This window comes from Aspergillus foveolatus (assembly GCF_047715535.1).
Source record: "Aspergillus foveolatus strain CBS 279.81 unplaced genomic scaffold BDW70scaffold_14, whole genome shotgun sequence".
NCBI lineage: Eukaryota > Fungi > Ascomycota > Eurotiomycetes > Eurotiales > Aspergillaceae > Aspergillus > Aspergillus foveolatus.
Genome location: NW_027396078.1, coordinates 316,063 through 334,202, shown reverse-complemented (window position 1 = coordinate 334,202; position 18,140 = coordinate 316,063). Strand labels below are relative to the sequence as shown.

Here is an 18,140-nt window from a genome sequence, read left to right as displayed (position 1 = left end):
TGAGCTTTTCCTTTTCCAACTGCGCTGTACACCATATTTACGCTCTTTGGCCTAGCCGCTGGTGAGCACGGTACGTCTATCATACTTAAGGTCCCCTCTTCTTCTGTCATAGTTGCTAGAAGGGATTCGTTATCATTTAAAGAAGGTTAATGTAAAAAAAAAATGTCAGATAAGGCCAAAAGGGTCCTTCTTAGGAGTCGGGCTCAACAGGTCCTAAGGATATTCCCACCTTACTTGGAACGAGCCAGCACTCATGTCACTTATGAGACGTTGAGGACAACGACCCAAAGAGAGGGGGATTGTCAGAAAGACCAAGCGACGTCAGCCAATCGACCAGCTGCGCCGTAACTAGGGTGTAGCGGCTAGCTGGACTTCCTCTCGGTGCTGCTTCCCAAAAATGGAACAAGCAGTCAGAACCTACATCAGCAAATGCGATGAATGCAACCGGAACAAGCCATCAAACCATCTAACCAGATAACTGACTGCAACAGCCACCACCAGCGGCCAAGATTCATCACCCTCAACACTTCCATCTTCTGGCCCACCTCGGCCGACTATTTTACGGCCCAACAACCGGCTCCCCAGTCTCAATCGCCTCCTGCAACGCCGCCTCAGTAGAATGGGCCCGCTGCTCCAGTAACCTCCGCTCGCTAGGCCCAACCACCACCATCGAGTCCACATCCTCCTACCAACAAGCACTGGCGCCTGCCGTACCTCCAACTTCCCAGAAGTATGGTCAAACGCACACTCAGGCCAATAACAACCCTATGCGACGATATCTCATGCGCGCTCGGGCCCCGCGAGACAGCCACGGCCTACTACGCCGGCGACGGCCCCTGCGTCGCCGGGTACGATACCTACACAATCACCGGCATGCTCTACTGCGATCCTGGCCCAACGCCATCCTGTATACTGGAGACAAGTCAATGCATTTCCGTCTGGCAGAGCTACTCCTCCCCTAGCGACGCATACTACGCAACCGTCACAGCTCCACCTCCCGGGAACACAAACAGCCTAATTGTATGGGCGCTCGGTACAACGTTTATAATCAAGCTGTTGCAGCGCCTGGGACAGCAACTGGCGAGATGCCTAGTCAGTACAAAGGATTGCTACGAGAAAACAAGATGGTGAGATAGGTCAGAACAGAGCGCCGTGCCGTCGTGCTCCAGAAGCCATGAATCCTCTTACTAGTAGGACTTCGTCGTCGCCCATGCTTCGGATAGAGAGTATATGGCCGGCCCGCTGTACTATCTAGGCAACATTCGGGAGGTCAATTTTGATCTCGCTACCAGTCAGACGGTGATTCACAATACTGGGGCATGGGCCTTGTGCTAAATCTGTTTCTTCAATGGAGAAGATGAGTAAAATCCATATTTTGCCATGAAGGTCGCACATAATGGCCTGGAGAAAACTCAGGGTTATCTTGTTTCATGCGCGTATCTTGTAGCCCTGATTCAACCCACGGCCTGCTTGATTTTGGCCTCTACTATACTCTGCTGAATAGAGTTAGAGATTGTTGTTTGGCGTCTTGGTTCAACGCCGACTATCTGTTTTTCATTCCAATCACACTCTGATGGAGGAGTAGCTGGACCCGCTCGACTCCTTATCTGAAGAGCTCGTCAAAAGAACCACGAAAAAAAGAAACAATAATTACGTGCCCCCTTCGCTCGCAGAATATCCCCACCACAAAGTAGAAATCTTCCCCCCTCCCCTCCATATCCCCAACCCACCATCAAGACCCTAAACACAGCGAATCCTCTCCAGAATCTTCTCACAAAAACCGCCACTAATGACGGCGCACTAACAATCTCCAGCGTACTAACCTCCACCGCCAACTCTGCACGCAACCAATTTCGGAACTCTAACGACCCAGCGAATCGATCCCATACCTCGACAGCGGCCGCGCCGCGTCTACTGCGCCGGCCAACCGCAGGATTCTCTTCAAGTACCGGCTTAGCATGTCCATTGTCATCACAAGGGCGGCTGCGTGGTCGGCTTTGGAGCGGACCATGACGAGGATGGCTTGTGCATCTTGCGAGCCCAATGAGAGGGGGAAGGATTGTTGTTTCCCGCGGTGGCATTGTAGATGTAAGCCTGCGATCCGGGCATCACGAAGCAGGGGGACGTCGCTGGCTGGGGGACTTGGAGACCCGTGACCATGTTCGCGCTGCTGCTGGGGTTAATGGGCGTGGGACCCTGCTGGAGGAGGGAGAAGCCAAAGATACGGCGTAGAAGACGCTGATTGATACCGTGATATACTGCTGCATCGTACCGGTCTTGTAGATAGGGTCGCTCGGACATGTATCCGACATCCTGGATGACGCCGAGATTAATGGAACAGGCCGGTAGTCGTAGATGACGGCGGTAGGAGGCAAACGCATCTAAAAAGCCATTCCCTGCTGCGTAGTTTGCTTGTCCTTTACTGCCGCAGAGACCTGAGATGCTGGAGAGCATGGTGAAGAAGTCCAACGGTAGACTCTGCTCGAGCGAGAACTGGTGTAGGTTCCATGTGCCAGATATTTTACATGCAAGAGCTGCGTGATAATCTTCAAGGCCCATGCTGGCGAAGGTTCGGTCACGGAGAACCATGGCGCCTTGGACAATGCCTGCAATTGGAGCCCGCAATGTGGTTAGGACGGAGCGCACCTCCCTCATGTTGGACAAGTCGCCAAGAAGCAAATCGATATGGCAACCCAGGGCGTTCAAGGCCCTGACAACCTTCATGGACTGCTCGTCCCGGTGACTAGTTCTAGACATCACGGCTATATGCTTGGCTCCGTTTTGAGCGAGGTAGATGGCCAGACTGCCGCATAGTCCTCCGAGCTTACCCACGAACAGGTAGATTCGGGGCATACTACCACAGTGAGTCAAGTGGATACACTACTGCCCGAAGGGGGATCGACTGCTAACCATCCTAGTCGGCTTCCCCGTGTTCAGCCGTGCAGTCTGGGGGTTATGGGGATCGCAGTTTGTCGTCTGGAATCGCATTTTTCTGGGCGTTGGTACGTCCTGCCATAATCCGCTCTGACCTGTCTGAAGACAGTTATTCACGCATGCTACTTAGTATGGTACGGCTTCCAATCTTGGGTTGGAGGCCAATGCATCTATCTGATCCTGCTCTCCTGGGACCCGAATTTCGCAGTCGACTTCCCCAACACCATCCCTGCCGATACCGGGACGACGACAGCCGAGTTCGTATGCTATATCATCTTCTGCGTAATCAGTCTGCCAGCCCTCTGGATCCGTCCGCACCGCATACAGTCCTTCTTCTATATCTCCAGCGCTATAACCATTCTCTTTTTCCTCGTGGTCCTGATCTGGGCCCTGGCTACCATGGGAGGCGACAGCTTCGGCGAAACCCTGAGAAGCACGAGTTCGATCCCAGCAACAGGCGGGCCGAACAGTACTGCCTGGCTCATGCTATACGGGATGATGTCCACCATCGGGTCCATCGCGGCCGGAATCCTAAATCAAGACGACTACTCGCGGCTGGCGACCCGTCCGCGCGACGCGATCTGGGGCCAGGCCTTTGCCTTCCCCCTCTACAGCATCATTGGCTCTCTAATAGGGATTTTGGTGACTGCTGCGACGCAAAACCGCCTAGGCGGCGAGGCAATCTGGAATCCGCCGACCCTGTTCGCCTCTCTATTGCAGAAAGATCCCACTCCGGGGACGCGGGCGGCCGTCTTCTTCGCGGGTCTTGCCCTCTCTGTTTCGCAACTGGGCACGAACCTGCCCGGAAATGCGCTCCCAGGCGGCCTGGACTTGGCCTCTGTGTTTCCAGGTTACATCAACATCCGTCGAGGCGCGTATATCATTGCGCTCCTCAGCCCCGTGGTTAATCCCTGGCGTCTCGTCAACACGGCAACGACCTTCCTGACTGTTCTTTCGGGGTACGGCGTCTTCTTGGCTCCTATGACGGGTCTCATGGCGGCGCATTATCTGGTAATCTGTCGCCAAAAGGTCAACGTCGATGATCTTTTTCGTGGTGATAAAGCGAGTATCTATTGGTATACAGCTGGGGTTAATTGGCGCGCCCCAGTTGCTGTAAGTTAACCATCCATCCACCCAATCACTCGATCCTCACTGGACCAACTGACTGGTTTGGTATACAGTGGATCATTGGCGTAGTCCCCACCATGCCAGGCTTAGTTGCGGCAGTTAACACGTCCATCACCGTTTCCGATGCCGCGACCGAGCTGTACTACATCAACTATCTTTACGGATTCTTGGTCAGTGCCGCGGTTCATGCATTCCTTCACTGGCTTATCCCCGATTGGAAGCTCCATGCCTTTGTCACTGGTGATATCCCGGCTAGCGAGATGCAGGAATTGTCCAACACGCGCTGGGGTGTTTTCGATGGGCAGCCGGGAGAGCAGGTGGAGGAAGAGGTATATATAGCGAAGGGAGCATGATCCATCTGCACAATCTTAAGACCGAGTAGGTAAAGGAGATTGACAGATAATCGCCGAGGGAGCCCTCCTATAGTATCTTCCATTCCCGAAATATGGCCATGTTAGCTGGGCTTTGCTCACATGCTGCCCTAGGAGCCCTATCTGAGATCTTGCTTTACCTATCATCATCTGTGTCAGACCATCTAGGGGTTAGGGACCAATTGAGGACCTAAGAAAAAGGTAGCCGATCTTGAACGGAATCCGAATCCGAATCCTTCGTTTCTCCAAAAGCTGTAGGGTCGATTCTGCGTCATCTAAACCGACAAGGCAGCGTATACATTATCATCGGTGAATTTGCAGTCACGCGCAGCCGGAGATTGGCCCTAGCCCGCATCAGGGCGTCCGGAGAAACGAGTCCTCAAAGCCCGGATAGGGCATTCTCAGGCGCATTGCGCTCATCTTTTGCTGACAATGAGGAATCTCAATGATCTTGTCCCATTTTCCCGGGGAGCCGTAGCCGTGTCAATGCCGTCTGGCCTGGTCTGGCCGCTGTTGCTGCTGCTGTTGGCCTTGGTGCGTGAACGGGTACTGGCCCCCCAATCAATGCTAGCAGTCATACTTCCTGCTCTTGACGAGCCAGCCTAAAATGGCGCCTATTCTCTTGATCAGGTCGCATGAGTGTCACTTGCGTGGTCCTAAAGTTGACGGTCATCCTGGCCGTCGACATGAACCGCGAGCATCTGTTTAGCGAAACGGACATTGTCTCTGGGTGCGGGTTATTTGGGGCGAGTTGTTGGTGACTGTCCCTCTCTCTCCCTCACTCGCGTCTCCAATGTCCGCTTGCCATCCTGGGGCTCGGGGGACTACTCTAGATTTTCGCGGTGTATGCGTATCTACGGGCTTGAGAGAGTTGCCAGGAGATACCCCAATATGATGTCTCTTGAAGGCTGCAAGGAGGCTGTTCTCCGTTGCTGGTGCAGTCGCACGGCGTGCCTCTGCCAGCTGATTCAATCCCTTTGATCATGTACGGGATAGCCTGCGTTCCTCAAATAACATGCAATCCCAGCCTCGCAGACCCAATTGATCTATTAGCCAATTGCAGTTGCTCAATGAGCTGGTTCGACCATTCTCAATTCAGATCTGCTCAGTAAGCAACTACTTATTTCTTCGTATATATCCATTAACGTCCATTGCGAACAACTCATGCAGCCGAAACGGAACCCGTACCTTATCTGCGCAGATTTTGTTTATCTACTGAGGTCCGTTTTCGTCTACTCCAATAAGACAAGACAACGGGAATATCCGCCGGGATTGAGGATTCCGGCAATGCGTATCCTGCTGCACGGCCATCTCGCTAGGGCGCAAGGGGATGAAACTGTGGATGCCTAGCAACTCAGCCGCAGCAACTTAGCGTGGCCCCGGTGGGAAACTTTCCCTTCTTTGGCAATGCTGTGCCGATCTCGTCATTTACCGGCTGGCTGGTCACCCCGCCCTCTACTCCAAACGGGGGGCAGGGCAGAGTGCGCCACCTGGCAAATCGATAATATCTCGGATCTAAAGTTGAGCTGAGATCTTCTTCCCAGGCGATGATCTGAACTTGCCATGATCATCGTTCTAGTAACCCCAGGCTAGCCGAGGCGTCTCCGGCTCAAAATTATAAAAGCCTGTGATCTCACCCCAATTGTTACCTCACTTCCCCGTCCATTGAAACGATTGTTTTTTGATATCACAACCAAAAAATAAAAAAAATGCCCTCGCAACGACCTAGCTACGACGTCGTAATCATCGGCGCTGGCTTCTCAGGTATCTACCTGCTGCACAATCTCCGCAAACTTGGCTATACCGTCCGGGTCTACGAGACTGGAAGCGACCTCGGCGGCGTTTGGCACTGGAACAAGTATCCCAACTGCCGGGTCGACACGCAGGGATTGATTACCAGCTGTCGATCCCAGAGGTCTGGGAGACGTGGTCGTTCTCACCGAGAAGTATCCCTCGGCCGACGAACTGCGCGGGTATTTTGCGCATCTTGAGCGCGTGCTTGGGGTCAAGAAGGATATCGAGTTCGGACGGACCGTAACAGGAGCTTGGTTCGATAAGGCAGCAGAAGGGAAGCGGAAGTGGACGGTTGAGACGGACGATGGACGGGTGACGCAGTGTCAGCTTCTGCTGTCGTGCGTTGGCTTAATGACGGAGAGGTATGTGCCTGATATCCCCGGGCTAGAGACCTTCCAGGGTCGAATATGCCATTCGGCCTCTTGGCCCAAGGGGGCCGTTGACGTTGCAGGGAAGAAGGCCGCCGTCATGGAACAGGCGCATCAGGTGTACAGATCGTGCAGACATGGGGCAAGGAAGCAGGCTCGCTCTTTGTCTTCCAGCGGACCCCTAACATTTCCTTTGCGAAGAGGCAAACCGAGAGGTATACGATTTCTGGGTCAAGAAGACGCGAGCGAGGATCAACGATGCCCGGCTACAGAAAATCCTTGCACCAGATGAGCCGCCACATCCGATAAACACCAAACGGTCGTCCATGGAGAACGACTACTTTGAGCAGTTCAACAAACCCAATGTGCACCTGGTCAATCTCCGCGAGCCGGGCTGTGTCATTGCAGCCATCAAACCCGACGGCCTCGTGCTACAGAACGGCACGTTCTACCCGCTCGACGTGATCGCCCTTGCGACGGGCTTCAACAGCTACACGGGCAGTCTGACCCAGATCCCGCGGCTGCGCAACACATCCGGCATCACGCTAGCGGAAGAATGGGCGCAGGACGGGGCGAGCTCGTACCTCGGCTTGGCGCGCAGGGGGTACCCGAACATGTTCCTGTGCTATGCTCTGCATGGGCCGTCAGCACTGAGCAGCGGACCGGTCTCGATCGAGCTCCAGGCGCGGTGGATCATCGAGGCAATTCGCAAGATTGACGAGCCTGGGCTGACCTATATCGAGCCGACAGAAGAGGCAGAGAAGACATGGAAGGCAACAATCAATCAGATCACTGAGATGACGCTGTTCCCTTAAGCCGACTCGTGGTATATGGGAGCCAATATCCCCAGTAAAAAGAGAGAGATGTTGAATTTTCCGGGGGGGGATACCTAAGTATGAGGAGATGTGCTTCAAGGCGCTGCAGAACTGGGAAAGGTTTGTCACTGCTTGAGGCCCTTCTTGATTAGTGAATATCTATCTATGTATATATTAAGCAAAATAGTCGACATAAGTCAAATTTTGTATAAGACTGCATGCGGACGATCGTTGCCTTCAGCAGTGGGATACCAGATCCACTATACGTTCAAATTGAAAACTCCATGGGTGAGACGACTTTGGTGTGACAAGCTCAGATTGCCCAGGTCCAGAGTTGTGAGGACGTAAGGGGTGAGCAAGGCGCGGAAGGGCTTGCAGCAGAGAGCGAGCTGGGACGACTTAGGGCTTGGCAGGTAGTCTAGCCTGCGGTAAGGAGGGTTTCACGAGGGACGGGGGAAACGACCACATTTCAGGGTTGAGTAGTTTTTTTGAGGATACGGCCAGCATCTGTCCTGAGCTGATTAGTCGAGTTGAAGTGAATTTGTAGCGTGGACACGATCAGGCAGCACTAAGGCAGCCTCTGCCTGTGATAGTGGGATGGACTTGGCTGTCCTTGTGCCTCGCCAGCCCTAAGCATTTCATCACGCGTTGTCACGCGCTGTTGAGGAATGCCATGCTGAGCCATCGAGGGCTAGTTGCATTATTGTACCAGACGGTGATACGGAGTATGAAAATGGAGCGTTCTTATTTTTTGTGCCCTATATCGGCCCTCTATATAGATCTATAAATCCAACGCTATCTGAACATCAAACCCTATGACCACCCTGCTTCTTGAACAATTGCTTAAGACCGTTTCCAAATCCCTCGAATCCCCTCTGCCTCCCCTCTCTCCTCGCTGCCCCATCCACAGCACCCTCGTGTTCCTGAGTCTTCCCACCATCAACCACCCTAACAAGCACATACATAACCAACGCAGACAGGATACTCAATCCCAATATCCCGACCATGACCAGGTTACTTTTTCGATACTTCTCCCTGCCCTCCGCCTTTGCATCCTCACTCCACCCCGCATAAAGCGCATACGTCGTCATAATGGACCCCAGATTGCCCCAGCCGGAAACGACGGCGGACGCAGCAGCGACCCCAACCTCACCGTGCCGCGGTTGGAAGATCTCAGTTGTCCATGTCATTGTTATAGGGACTGTGGGACCAAGCCCGAAGCCCACGATTAGGAGGCCTCCGTAGCGCGGCCAGGGGTTTGAGTCGGTGCCTGCATAGGTGGTCAATAAAAGGCCTAGGATCTGGAGTAGCGCTGCGAGGGAGAAAAAGAGCGCGCGGTGGTGGTGGAAGCGATCAGAGATTGGGGTTACTAGTAAGATCGCGATGAGGTCGCACTAGATGGCCGTTAGCGGGCTCCTAAGGTTAAGAAAGTGGAGGGAGCGGTACAATCCAGATGGGAGCCGTGAGAAGACTCAGGTCGATGCCCGATAAGTTCGGGTTGATACCCTTGATGATGACGGTCGCGTAGTTTTGCACGCCGATGCCAACACCCACGACGCCAAAGTACATAAGCAAAAGCGGCCAAAGGCGCCAGTCGAGCAAAACCTGGAAGAGGTGACGAAGTGTCCAGCGAGGGCGTTTGTACACCCTCGTCAGGTCGCGATAGTGCAGTTCTGCGTCCTTGCCCGTCAGGACTGGGGGGCTCTTCGGCAGCCAGCGGAGCCATTTGCTGCGGCTTGGCGGCACTTCGCCCGGCGCAACTGGGCGGTCGGGTAGCCACCAAAGCAGACCGATGCCAACAGCTATGGTGATGACGCCGTAGATGAGGAACATCCACTGGAAACCGACAAGGCCACGGTCGCCGTCCATTTCCTGAAATCCTGCCGAAACGAGACCGACGACGGCGGCCGAGAGCTGCGCCGCCGTGTAGTACTGGCCGATGCGTTTCCCGGTGCGGGAAGGCGGATAGAAGAGGGTGAGGTAGTAGGCCATGCCGGGCCACATGCCTGCAATGACAATACCAAGAAGAAGGCGCAGGAGGCTATTTATTAGCAAGACCTCGACCGAATTGACCGCGGGAAAACGTACTATAAGCTCCAAGCTGCCTTCATAGCCGCCATACAGCTCCCGATAATTCCCACCCCGATAACGATCCGGCTCATCCAGACGTGCGGACTCAACTTGGTCATTATCAGGTTCGAAGGCAGGTCAAAGACGACGTAGCAGACGTAGAACAAGGCCAGACCGGTCGAGATCTGGTGCGGTGTGGCGTTGAGGACGGAGCCGAGGTCGTGCCCGGATTCGGCGTTCATCGTCTGTGCGAGGCCGACATTGGATCGGATGGCCGAGCAAAGGAAGTACAGGACCCAGAACGCGGGAATGATGCGCAAGTCAATCTTCCTAAAAAAAAGAAAACAGTTCTTAGTAGGGATGGATCGAGGTTATTGAGTGAAACGGGGAATATAGCCGGCAGAGGGTCGGGACGTACCGGTAAATGCGCTCGATCTGGGCGACATCAATGTCCCCGGATTCGAGATCGTTCTGGCTCGCATCGTGAGCGGAGCTGTCGTGGAGCTGTTTCTGAATGTCTTCGTGACCAAGAACCTTTGTCGGTTCGTCAGAGGTTTGTGAGAGCGTCATTATGCTGACTTCGTCGTGAAAGGTTCAGAGGATCGAAGAGGACGATCTACCGAGGCAGACGGATCGAGAAGCGCGGCAGAAGAATCCGATCGAAGACCCCACACTGGCAGTTGGCGATAACTCGTAGTATACTGCCAGATCAGAGACGGCTTGCTCGCTGCAAAAACCAAAATTGTCAGTACGCGCGAGAAAGCGATTGCAAGGAAGAGCGCGATGGGTGGGAAGCCGAGAGCGAAGCGGAGCTCGAGAACCCCGCCTGACGACAAACCTCCATTCAGAAGTGAAGAGATACTCACGGTCGGGCGTACCTAGACAAATTAAAACATTATACTAAAAGCAATATGAGCAGGGTCTGTCGAAAATTTCAGCCCAATGGCTCGAGGTTGAGATGAACGAGGAGAAAGTTGTTGGATCGTTGGAGGGGAGGAGCTTGGAACTTTTTTTCAGTTGAGATCTTATCTGATCAGAGCCCGAGCAAGCCCACCCGGAGTGACTCACCCCGAGCTCCAGCACTTGTCCGATGTTCGGACTAGACCCTAAATCTATCAGAACTGATATTGTCGCATATAGCCGTCGAAAAGTAACAAACTGTAAATTATAGTTTCCTTTATTTTAGTAACGGAGACCGTCACCAGACCCAAATACAGTGCCAATCTTGTATATATATATTTCTTCACCGGCGTCGAGATTAGAACTACAGAATCAATAGATGGCATTCGCATATTTTAGTTCCACCATAGGCGTGTCTGAAGACTGGCAATGGTCAGCCGGTATCACTGCTGAAGCAGTATCCGTGGATGTTACCTCTTTCGATGTTACTCTCCAAGAGACAATAGCGGTAAAGAGTGGGTAGAGCAGCAAGTGAAACCCTAAGCTGAATTAGATCTGATTTAAGCTTTAGATCAGCATCAGAAATCAACCTTACTAGAATAAAAGTTTACAATCTGGGTCAAGGTCAGAGTCAGGATTAAACCAGAAGTTTGGGGCGCTACAGAAGAGGTTTGGGCATAGTGATGGGTTTGGTAAGCATCTGCTTTAGATTGACCTCACTGATTCAAGGGTCTAGGTATCAAACGGCTTAATACGTCTTCCGACTCACTTAAGGGGATGATAACTGCATGAGGTAGTCAAACGTATAAGCTTCGAGGTGGTTGCATCAACGATACCTAGCCGGGTATGGAGTATGGAGTCTCTAACACAGATGGTAGAGATTATTAACGGCAGCGGCAGCAGAAGGGGGCCATTGTAGATAGAGGCTCGAGACAAAGAGGTTGAAAAGCGAGATTGGACGCCTCGTCTCCCTGAGAAGCGAAGTGCGAGAAATTGACCGCTTTGGACTCTGCGAATATAGGGCTTCTGTCCCGGGATGAGCCTCTGACGATAATGTCAGAGGTAGAGAGCATACAAGGTACATAGGTCGTTGGGAGCAACGGGGCTGTCCACGGTATACCGTACCATCACCCACCATAAGCAATATTGTAGGTCAGACTGGCCGCCAACTTCAACCTAATGTATATTCTCATTGAGCAATTATATGGAGGTATAACCTCGATCAAGGCGAGATAGATGGGTGCGAAGTAGGTTTTGTCAATATAGCGGGCACTTTGTAGGCAGCGTTCGTTCTCGCTGCTACATGTTTGATACCATCTCCTCTTTGCAATCCCTGCTGGAACCAACTGATTTAGACGTGTAGTCTATGCGATGCAGTTGGCATGATAATAGCATTGCATTACCCAGCTTCATCGGCTTTGGATGAATCCTGCAGATCCTGCAATGTCCACTAGAACTGGCTGAAACACTGCACCGAGCATATACTCGCAAGGTCTGCGGAGCATGTGTCTGTTTCGTCCCAGAGAAAACAAGAGCGTTGACACTTGCATCAATTGACGCATCAAGTTAGGGCTTGCAGCCTCGTTGGACAGCAGCACCTTAAATGGGGCCGACTCCGGCTAGCCCCACAACCGCGTCTGCAATATCAACTTCACTTTCAACGCGTCCTGAATTGAATCTCTCAAAACCAGAATAAATCATCGCGATGGCAGGCATGGACTCGCTCAGTCTTGAAATTATAGAGTTTATTGTTCTCGAGCTTGTCAATCTCCTGTTTCACGACTCTGTTGATGGAATCCCAAGAGGGGAAACACACCACCTCCTGGCTCCCTACGCTAGAATCTCACGAAAATTCCAGGTAGCGGTTGAGCGCTTTCTGTACCGCTCCGTTCAAACATCAAGCTCTGTTCAAAGATATCTAGATGCCATCAGAGCAAGCCCAGCGCGCAAGGCAGCGCTGCGAGACCTTCTCTACGTCATCGAACTGCCAGCATACGACTCTGAGCTGCTGTACGCAATGGAGCGGCGCAGGGAACACCGCGCGAACCAAAATTCTTTCCGAAATGGGCTGGCGAAAATCTGGCATGAGCTCAGTGACTGGGATAAGCCGCCTTCATTGTTCCTGGATCTGAGCGCCTCTTCTCCGAGCGACGATTGCAGCGCCTTTGACAGTGAGAACCGCTGGCTATTGCCAGAGCATAGTCTGAGTATCGACACAGAGAACATCAAGCTCCCAAAGGTCGAGTGCGTGATTTCGCTGGCGGTGGGGAAACAGGGGCGACGCATCCACCCGGCTACAGTCTATGAGATGATCCTCACTCTGCCGAATCTGCGTGTGCTCGACTGGACAATGGCATCCGTTCAACTACGGCATAAGGCACTGAGGGCTGAATACTCGGCAATTTTAGCCAAAGCCCTCCAGGCGCCCACCCTAGCCAAGCTGGAAGTCCTCTCCCTCTCCCTGTCCGAGTGCCCGCCGAACAACCATGATTTCGACATGGGCCTAGAGCGCGATCCCTCCTATCCTGGCGGGGATTTGCTAAGCATTGCCATCCGCGAACTAGCACAGCGGAATCTCAGAGAGCTAAACCTCGACCACGTCCCTATCTCACCGGCGCTCTTTGGGCCCTCGGGCCCGGATGGGGACGTCTCTTTTCCGCACCTCGAGCATGTTCGGATCAAGTTCCCGATCATTACATACGACGGCCGCTGGTACTACACGGGGAACCGGGACTCGGTCAATCCAGAAGAGTTAGATCCCGAGGAACAGACGCAAATAGACAACGGACCATCGCTGGAGGAGCCGGACTCAGACATTGAGTCTCATATCTCGCTCAACATGGACCGCGCGGACTTCTTGAACGGCAAGATTCCGTGGTACAACTGGAGGACACGGCCAGACCCAACCATGTTCAACACATTGATTCGCTCCGTCGTGGCTGCGACGCTGCGCATGCCCAATTTGAAGAACTTGCTCCTCACGACGAAAGTCCGTGGCCTTTTGACCTGTGATTATGAGGAGGAATTGGAGCGGCATTGGACAATTAAGGTGAATTATGCAACGCCAGGGTGCTATATTGGGACTCTGAGGTACCCGAACATGTCAGTACAGGCGGACTCCAGGTGCAGGTGGGTTGTAAATTTGGGACCGAGGGTGCAATGGGATGTACCATCTGATATACAGGGAATGATGAAGGAGAAGGTGGGTGATGGTGGTGATTTGGTAATATACCGCTCGCGGTCGTGATGCGGATATCAAAGACGCTGGGGCGTCAAAGCGTCGACTGACATAGCAGCTGCAGCATCTACCAGGCATTTATGGAACACAAGATGACTATAACTAAGGGGTACCGTATTAGAAGAGGAGAGAAAAATTGACATGAGTGTAATGAATTTAAACTCGATATTTCTAACTCGCACGTCGTCAAGGCGACTTTGGGGTATAATCATTCATCCATCTGAGCTGGATATCAACACAGCCAGGGTTAAGCTCGAGTGTCGAAGACAATGCATCCAACCCATGTAGACTTCGAAATGCAGAAAATAAGCCCTCCTCCCATTATTGGCGGTGCTAATTTAATGCATCGCATCCATCCAGCGTGATACATTGTATTACATCCGCATAAAATGAAAACCGAAAAGCAAAGAACCCAGACCATTTATCAGATCTATCTCATGAGACAGAGTCAAACTTCAACTTATTTCACATGCTCCACTTTATCCACCTTCTCGGTACTCGTTTCGTCGCTAGACTCACGTTCTTTCTTGTCGGCGTGGTGCTCGAGGTAGCTGGTGCGGCGCACCGCCTCATCTTCGACATCGGAAAGCTGGCGCATGAGCTCGCCATGCTTGCCATACATGTGTGGCTCTTCCTTGGCCGTTCGGACAAGGGAGAAAATGCTCTTTGTCTTGCGGAAGATGCGGTCCATCTCTTCGAGCGAGCGGTAGGCGGTTTCTGGGTAGAAGAAGTATGTTACGGGGAAGATAAAGGCGTTGCTGCATCGCATTAATATCGAGGCTCTAAGAGGAGGGAATCGGAAACTTACATGACAGCGAAGATGATGTAGGTCTGGTAGCCGATGTTGTCAAACGCGACAGGGGTAATCATGACGACCATGAAGTTGAAGATCCAGTTCGAGGAGGTAGCCAGAGCGTTAGCCGGAGCACGGATCTTCAGAGGCACGATCTCTGCAGGGTAGAGCCAGGTCATGCCGAGCCAGCCGATAGCGAAGAAAGTGTTGAAGACGAACAAGAACACAATGCAGGCAATGTTCGCCGCGTTGGAACCAGCGCTTGCCGTTCCGGCGAGAATAGCCATCGAGATGGACATTCCGGCGGCGCCAAAGAGCATAAGCGTGCGACGACCAAACTTCTCCACGGTGAAGACAGCAATCCAAGAAGCGAGGAAATACTCCGTTCCATTGCAGGCGGAGATAAGACGCGAGTTCTGGAGGTTCATCCCAAGCTGGTTCTCGAGCACAACGGGAATGTAATAGGTGATCAGGTTGATACCGGAGATCTGCTGGAACATCTGGTTGACGTACGCGAGGACGGTGCGGTGGAAGTGGCGGTCCTCGGTGAAAGTGAACATGTCCCTGAAAGAACCGGAGGCCATTTCCAAAACGGTAGCTTTGATGGCCACGAATTCCGTCTGGATGAAGCTGGGGTCGGTCTCATCGCCGACAAGAGCTCCGAGGACCTCGCGCGCTTCGTCTTCGCGGCCCTTGAGGACGAGCCAGCGAGGGGACTCAGGGAGGAACATGACGAAGCTGAGAATAACAAGGGCGAAGAAGATCTGGAAAGCAAGAGGGAATCGCCAGGCGACTTCATTAGGGTCGGCGAAGAGGAGACCATAGTCGATCCAGTAACTGATGGTGATACCGCAGGTGATCATTGCACCTTCGATCATGACCAGCTGACCGCGCTTGTTCGCTTTACAGCATTCCGACTGCCAGGTCGGGACGGTTGAAGTGTTCATACCGTTTCCTGTTCCCGTCAGTAAAGCCTCAAAAGAAATAAGAAAAATAAATAAAATAAAGAACAATGAATAGGGCTTGACGTACCAAAACCAGTAACCAGACGCCCAACGATGAACTGAGGAAGGTGGTAAGAAGTGCACTGCAGCAGAGCTCCAATGACCATGATAAACGAGCCGAGAAAGATGGTCTTGCGTCGACCAAGCCAGTTTCCAATCCAGATTGTCGGAATGGAGCCAGCGAAACATCCCAAATTGTAAGCAGCGACAACAATGCCTAAACAAGGTCAGCAACCCGTAAAGCACTGGGACGTTCGTCTAGCAATACCTTGACGCGTGGACTGCGTGCTCTTTGCGGCGCTATCCAAGCTCTCATAGTACGAACCATTGGTAGCAATGGTAGGGAAGTACCTGATGAACGATTGAAGGGTCAAGAGACCACCGGTAACGCCCTGGTCGTAGCCGAAGAGCAGAAAGTCCATACCAGCAATGATGCTGATGGCGAGCTGGAGCCTTTGGCCCTGGAGGCCCAAGTACCTGCGCGTCATGTTGGGCTTGCTCACCAGTAGCGAGCCTCAGTCAATATCGCGCAGTATCTCAAAGGATGGACGTTAAGGGTGAGAACAAGGACAGAAATGGTCTGAATACAGATGGGATGCAGAGGAAGAGGAAGAAGAGGAGGAAATAGGAGGATGAAAATCTGGAAAAAGAAAGAAGCAGAAGATCAACGCTGGTCACACGAGGGGGGTGGGAAGTTTATAAAAAGACCAGGAGGCTCAGGGACATGACAGCCGGGCCATTGACCTCGCTGCCTACAGTTAGAGGGCGCCCATTTGACTCCTCTCCGTCAATTGAACCGGGCAGAGAGCGTAACATCGAGCGCCGGTGGCCCACTGGCTTGATTGGCTCCAAGCTGATACCGATCCACCCTTCTCCTGGGCCCATCTCCGGATCCTGAGTCTCTCCATTTCAAGTCTACTCCAGGTTTTCTGTCCGCCCGGACCGTCATTGGCTATTTGCTGGGATTCCCCAAGCGACGATGATAGGGCGAAACTGGCCAAGGACGCGGATCGGTGGGGAAGTGAGCTTAGTCACAAACCTATGTCGTCATACGCTAACCGGTTCTGGAGAAGCCGGAACCGGGCACACAAAGGCAGTCCTGCGTGACTTTCATTATTATGAGTGTCACTGGGGCCTGAGAGTTGGAGGTTTGAACTCTAGCGGAGCGTTTTTCTATTTTCCGACGCTAGAGGCCTGTCATCTTATGTCAATCGCAGCCCATGAGTCTTCGCGCGAGGGATGGCAACATTTTGCGCGGCGGGCATCCCTATTCGCGTGGCACTCGCGTGGACAAAGAATGCAAGAAGAAAGAGGATCGACTTGAATTGACGCCGTCCTCAGAACGCCGATTCAACCGCATTGAGCCATTGTAAAAGATCCTCTTGAGCCTTGTGTCGAGCATTGCTGTCATCTGCGGATATTAGCTCCGTAGTATCAAGACCTAGTATCAAGACCTAATATCAAGACCCGTTTGGCAAAATCTGGGGTCTGGAGAACACAGATTCCACTGTAGCATCCACTTTTATCGTTACTACTACCTCTTTCTTCGTCATTGCAATTGAAGCTGCGCCAGAGACTGCCAAATGAACGTCAATGATGTTGAGGTATGCTTGAGTATAACTGAAAACGTCTCGGCCGGATATTTCCCGATGTTATCCCGTAAGATTATCGTAACATCGGCGACCGATCCCCATCCCTTCCATCCCCAGACACCCACTCGACCAAGACTTTTTGAATCTATTTCCCTTGTTTGCATCAATGTTTTTTGTCTTCAACTATTAGTCATGCAGAGGAGATTCTCGAAGAACTCAATTTTTGGTGTTGTTACACAGATGATTTCATGGTGCTTTTCTATTATTTAATTTACATGATTTAACTTTGTGTGGTAGTATTGGTTGGTCATTCTGCTACTCACGAGGTTGTGTTCCTGCCGAGGCTTGGCGTGCTTTCGGGGTGGACTAGCAGGGGTCGCTGCGAGACAAGACTCCCAAGCATTGTCCAAGCTCTCTTCACCAAATCCTTAGCAGGAGCCAAGGCATTCTAATGATCCTGTTTGCGCCAGATGCCCAGGATTCCGTGGTAAAGATGGAGTTCGATTTTTTTCATGGAGAAAACGACTCTTGCCATGACCTCTCGAGGTGTACGGCAAAGTGAAGCCATCCGCAGTCCACTGCAGCACATGCAACCTCCAGATTCCGATCGGCTGCAGCCCGGTTTCCTGACTGGCCGCACGAGTCACCTTCGCACCCACCCTCCCCATCTTCCCCATGCATTCCTCCCCCATCTGCGCAAAACACTTTAGCCGGGCGGACCTCTAACCATCTCAAGTAAGGCTTTGCGACGCCGCATTGGGTCGGTTGTTCGCTGTCGAATCGCAGTGCCCTCTTTCGGCCCTCTTCGCTTCGTCGGCAGATTGCGCCGACCGCCACGGCGTTCGAATCTGACCACCATCCTCACTGCGGCTGTGCCCGTCCGAGCCGATTCAGTCGGATGGGCAAGTGAGCTCGGATTACTGGATTTGGAGATCCCGGGCGAGTGTGCCTCACAATCTATATCCTAGCCGTCTATTATGCTAGGACATGGTTTATCCTTGTCAGCTCGGTTTCGCCGCTGCGCCTGGTTGTCGCTTGAGGGCCGCACTAAATTATTGTCATATTATTGCTCGCCAAAGACTCTTTCTTCGTCCTATTCTGCATGTTCAATATCGTTGAACGAGATCAGTAAT

General features: G+C 52.5%; 5 protein-coding genes across 5 annotated transcripts; 3 read left to right on the top strand and 2 right to left on the bottom strand.

The window, feature by feature from the left end:
• Positions 1 to 2,440: 2,440 nt before the first annotated feature.
• Positions 2,441 to 4,415, top strand: BDW70DRAFT_166647 (permease for cytosine/purines, uracil, thiamine, allantoin-domain-containing protein; the record flags this gene model as incomplete). The annotated part of the gene is made up of 4 exons (XM_073742049.1): positions 2,441 to 2,498; positions 2,919 to 3,002; positions 3,065 to 4,047; positions 4,116 to 4,415. 4 exons carry the CDS (start codon positions 2,441 to 2,443, stop codon positions 4,413 to 4,415), a joined length of 1,425 nt encoding a protein of 474 aa, XP_073597660.1.
• Positions 4,416 to 6,142: 1,727 nt separating this feature from the next.
• Positions 6,143 to 7,410, top strand: BDW70DRAFT_158457 (flavin-containing monooxygenase; the record flags this gene model as incomplete). Its single annotated transcript, XM_073740524.1, has 3 exons — positions 6,143 to 6,291; positions 6,347 to 6,713; positions 6,799 to 7,410. The coding sequence occupies 3 exons, from the start codon at positions 6,143 to 6,145 to the stop codon at positions 7,408 to 7,410; spliced, it is 1,128 nt and encodes a 375-aa protein (XP_073597659.1).
• Positions 7,411 to 8,216: 806 nt separating this feature from the next.
• BDW70DRAFT_166646 (putative MFS transporter) lies at positions 8,217 to 10,050 on the bottom strand (the record flags this gene model as incomplete). Its single annotated transcript, XM_073742048.1, has 4 exons — positions 8,217 to 8,804; positions 8,857 to 9,451; positions 9,499 to 9,810; positions 9,899 to 10,050. 4 exons carry the CDS (start codon positions 10,048 to 10,050, stop codon positions 8,217 to 8,219), a joined length of 1,647 nt encoding a protein of 548 aa, XP_073597658.1.
• A 2,035-nt stretch (positions 10,051 to 12,085) lies between these two features.
• On the top strand, positions 12,086 to 13,557 carry BDW70DRAFT_166641 (uncharacterized protein; the record flags this gene model as incomplete). The annotated part of the gene is made up of 2 exons (XM_073742047.1): positions 12,086 to 13,449; positions 13,488 to 13,557. 2 exons carry the CDS (start codon positions 12,086 to 12,088, stop codon positions 13,555 to 13,557), a joined length of 1,434 nt encoding a protein of 477 aa, XP_073597657.1.
• A 521-nt stretch (positions 13,558 to 14,078) lies between these two features.
• Positions 14,079 to 15,983, bottom strand: BDW70DRAFT_166639 (sugar porter family MFS transporter; the record flags this gene model as incomplete). The annotated part of the gene is made up of 4 exons (XM_073742045.1): positions 15,684 to 15,983; positions 15,444 to 15,632; positions 14,427 to 15,366; positions 14,079 to 14,376 (listed from the first exon to the last, which is right to left on the bottom strand). The coding sequence occupies exons 1-4, from the start codon at positions 15,901 to 15,903 to the stop codon at positions 14,079 to 14,081; spliced, it is 1,647 nt and encodes a 548-aa protein (XP_073597656.1). The 5' UTR covers positions 15,904 to 15,983.
• Positions 15,984 to 18,140: the final 2,157 nt, after the last annotated feature.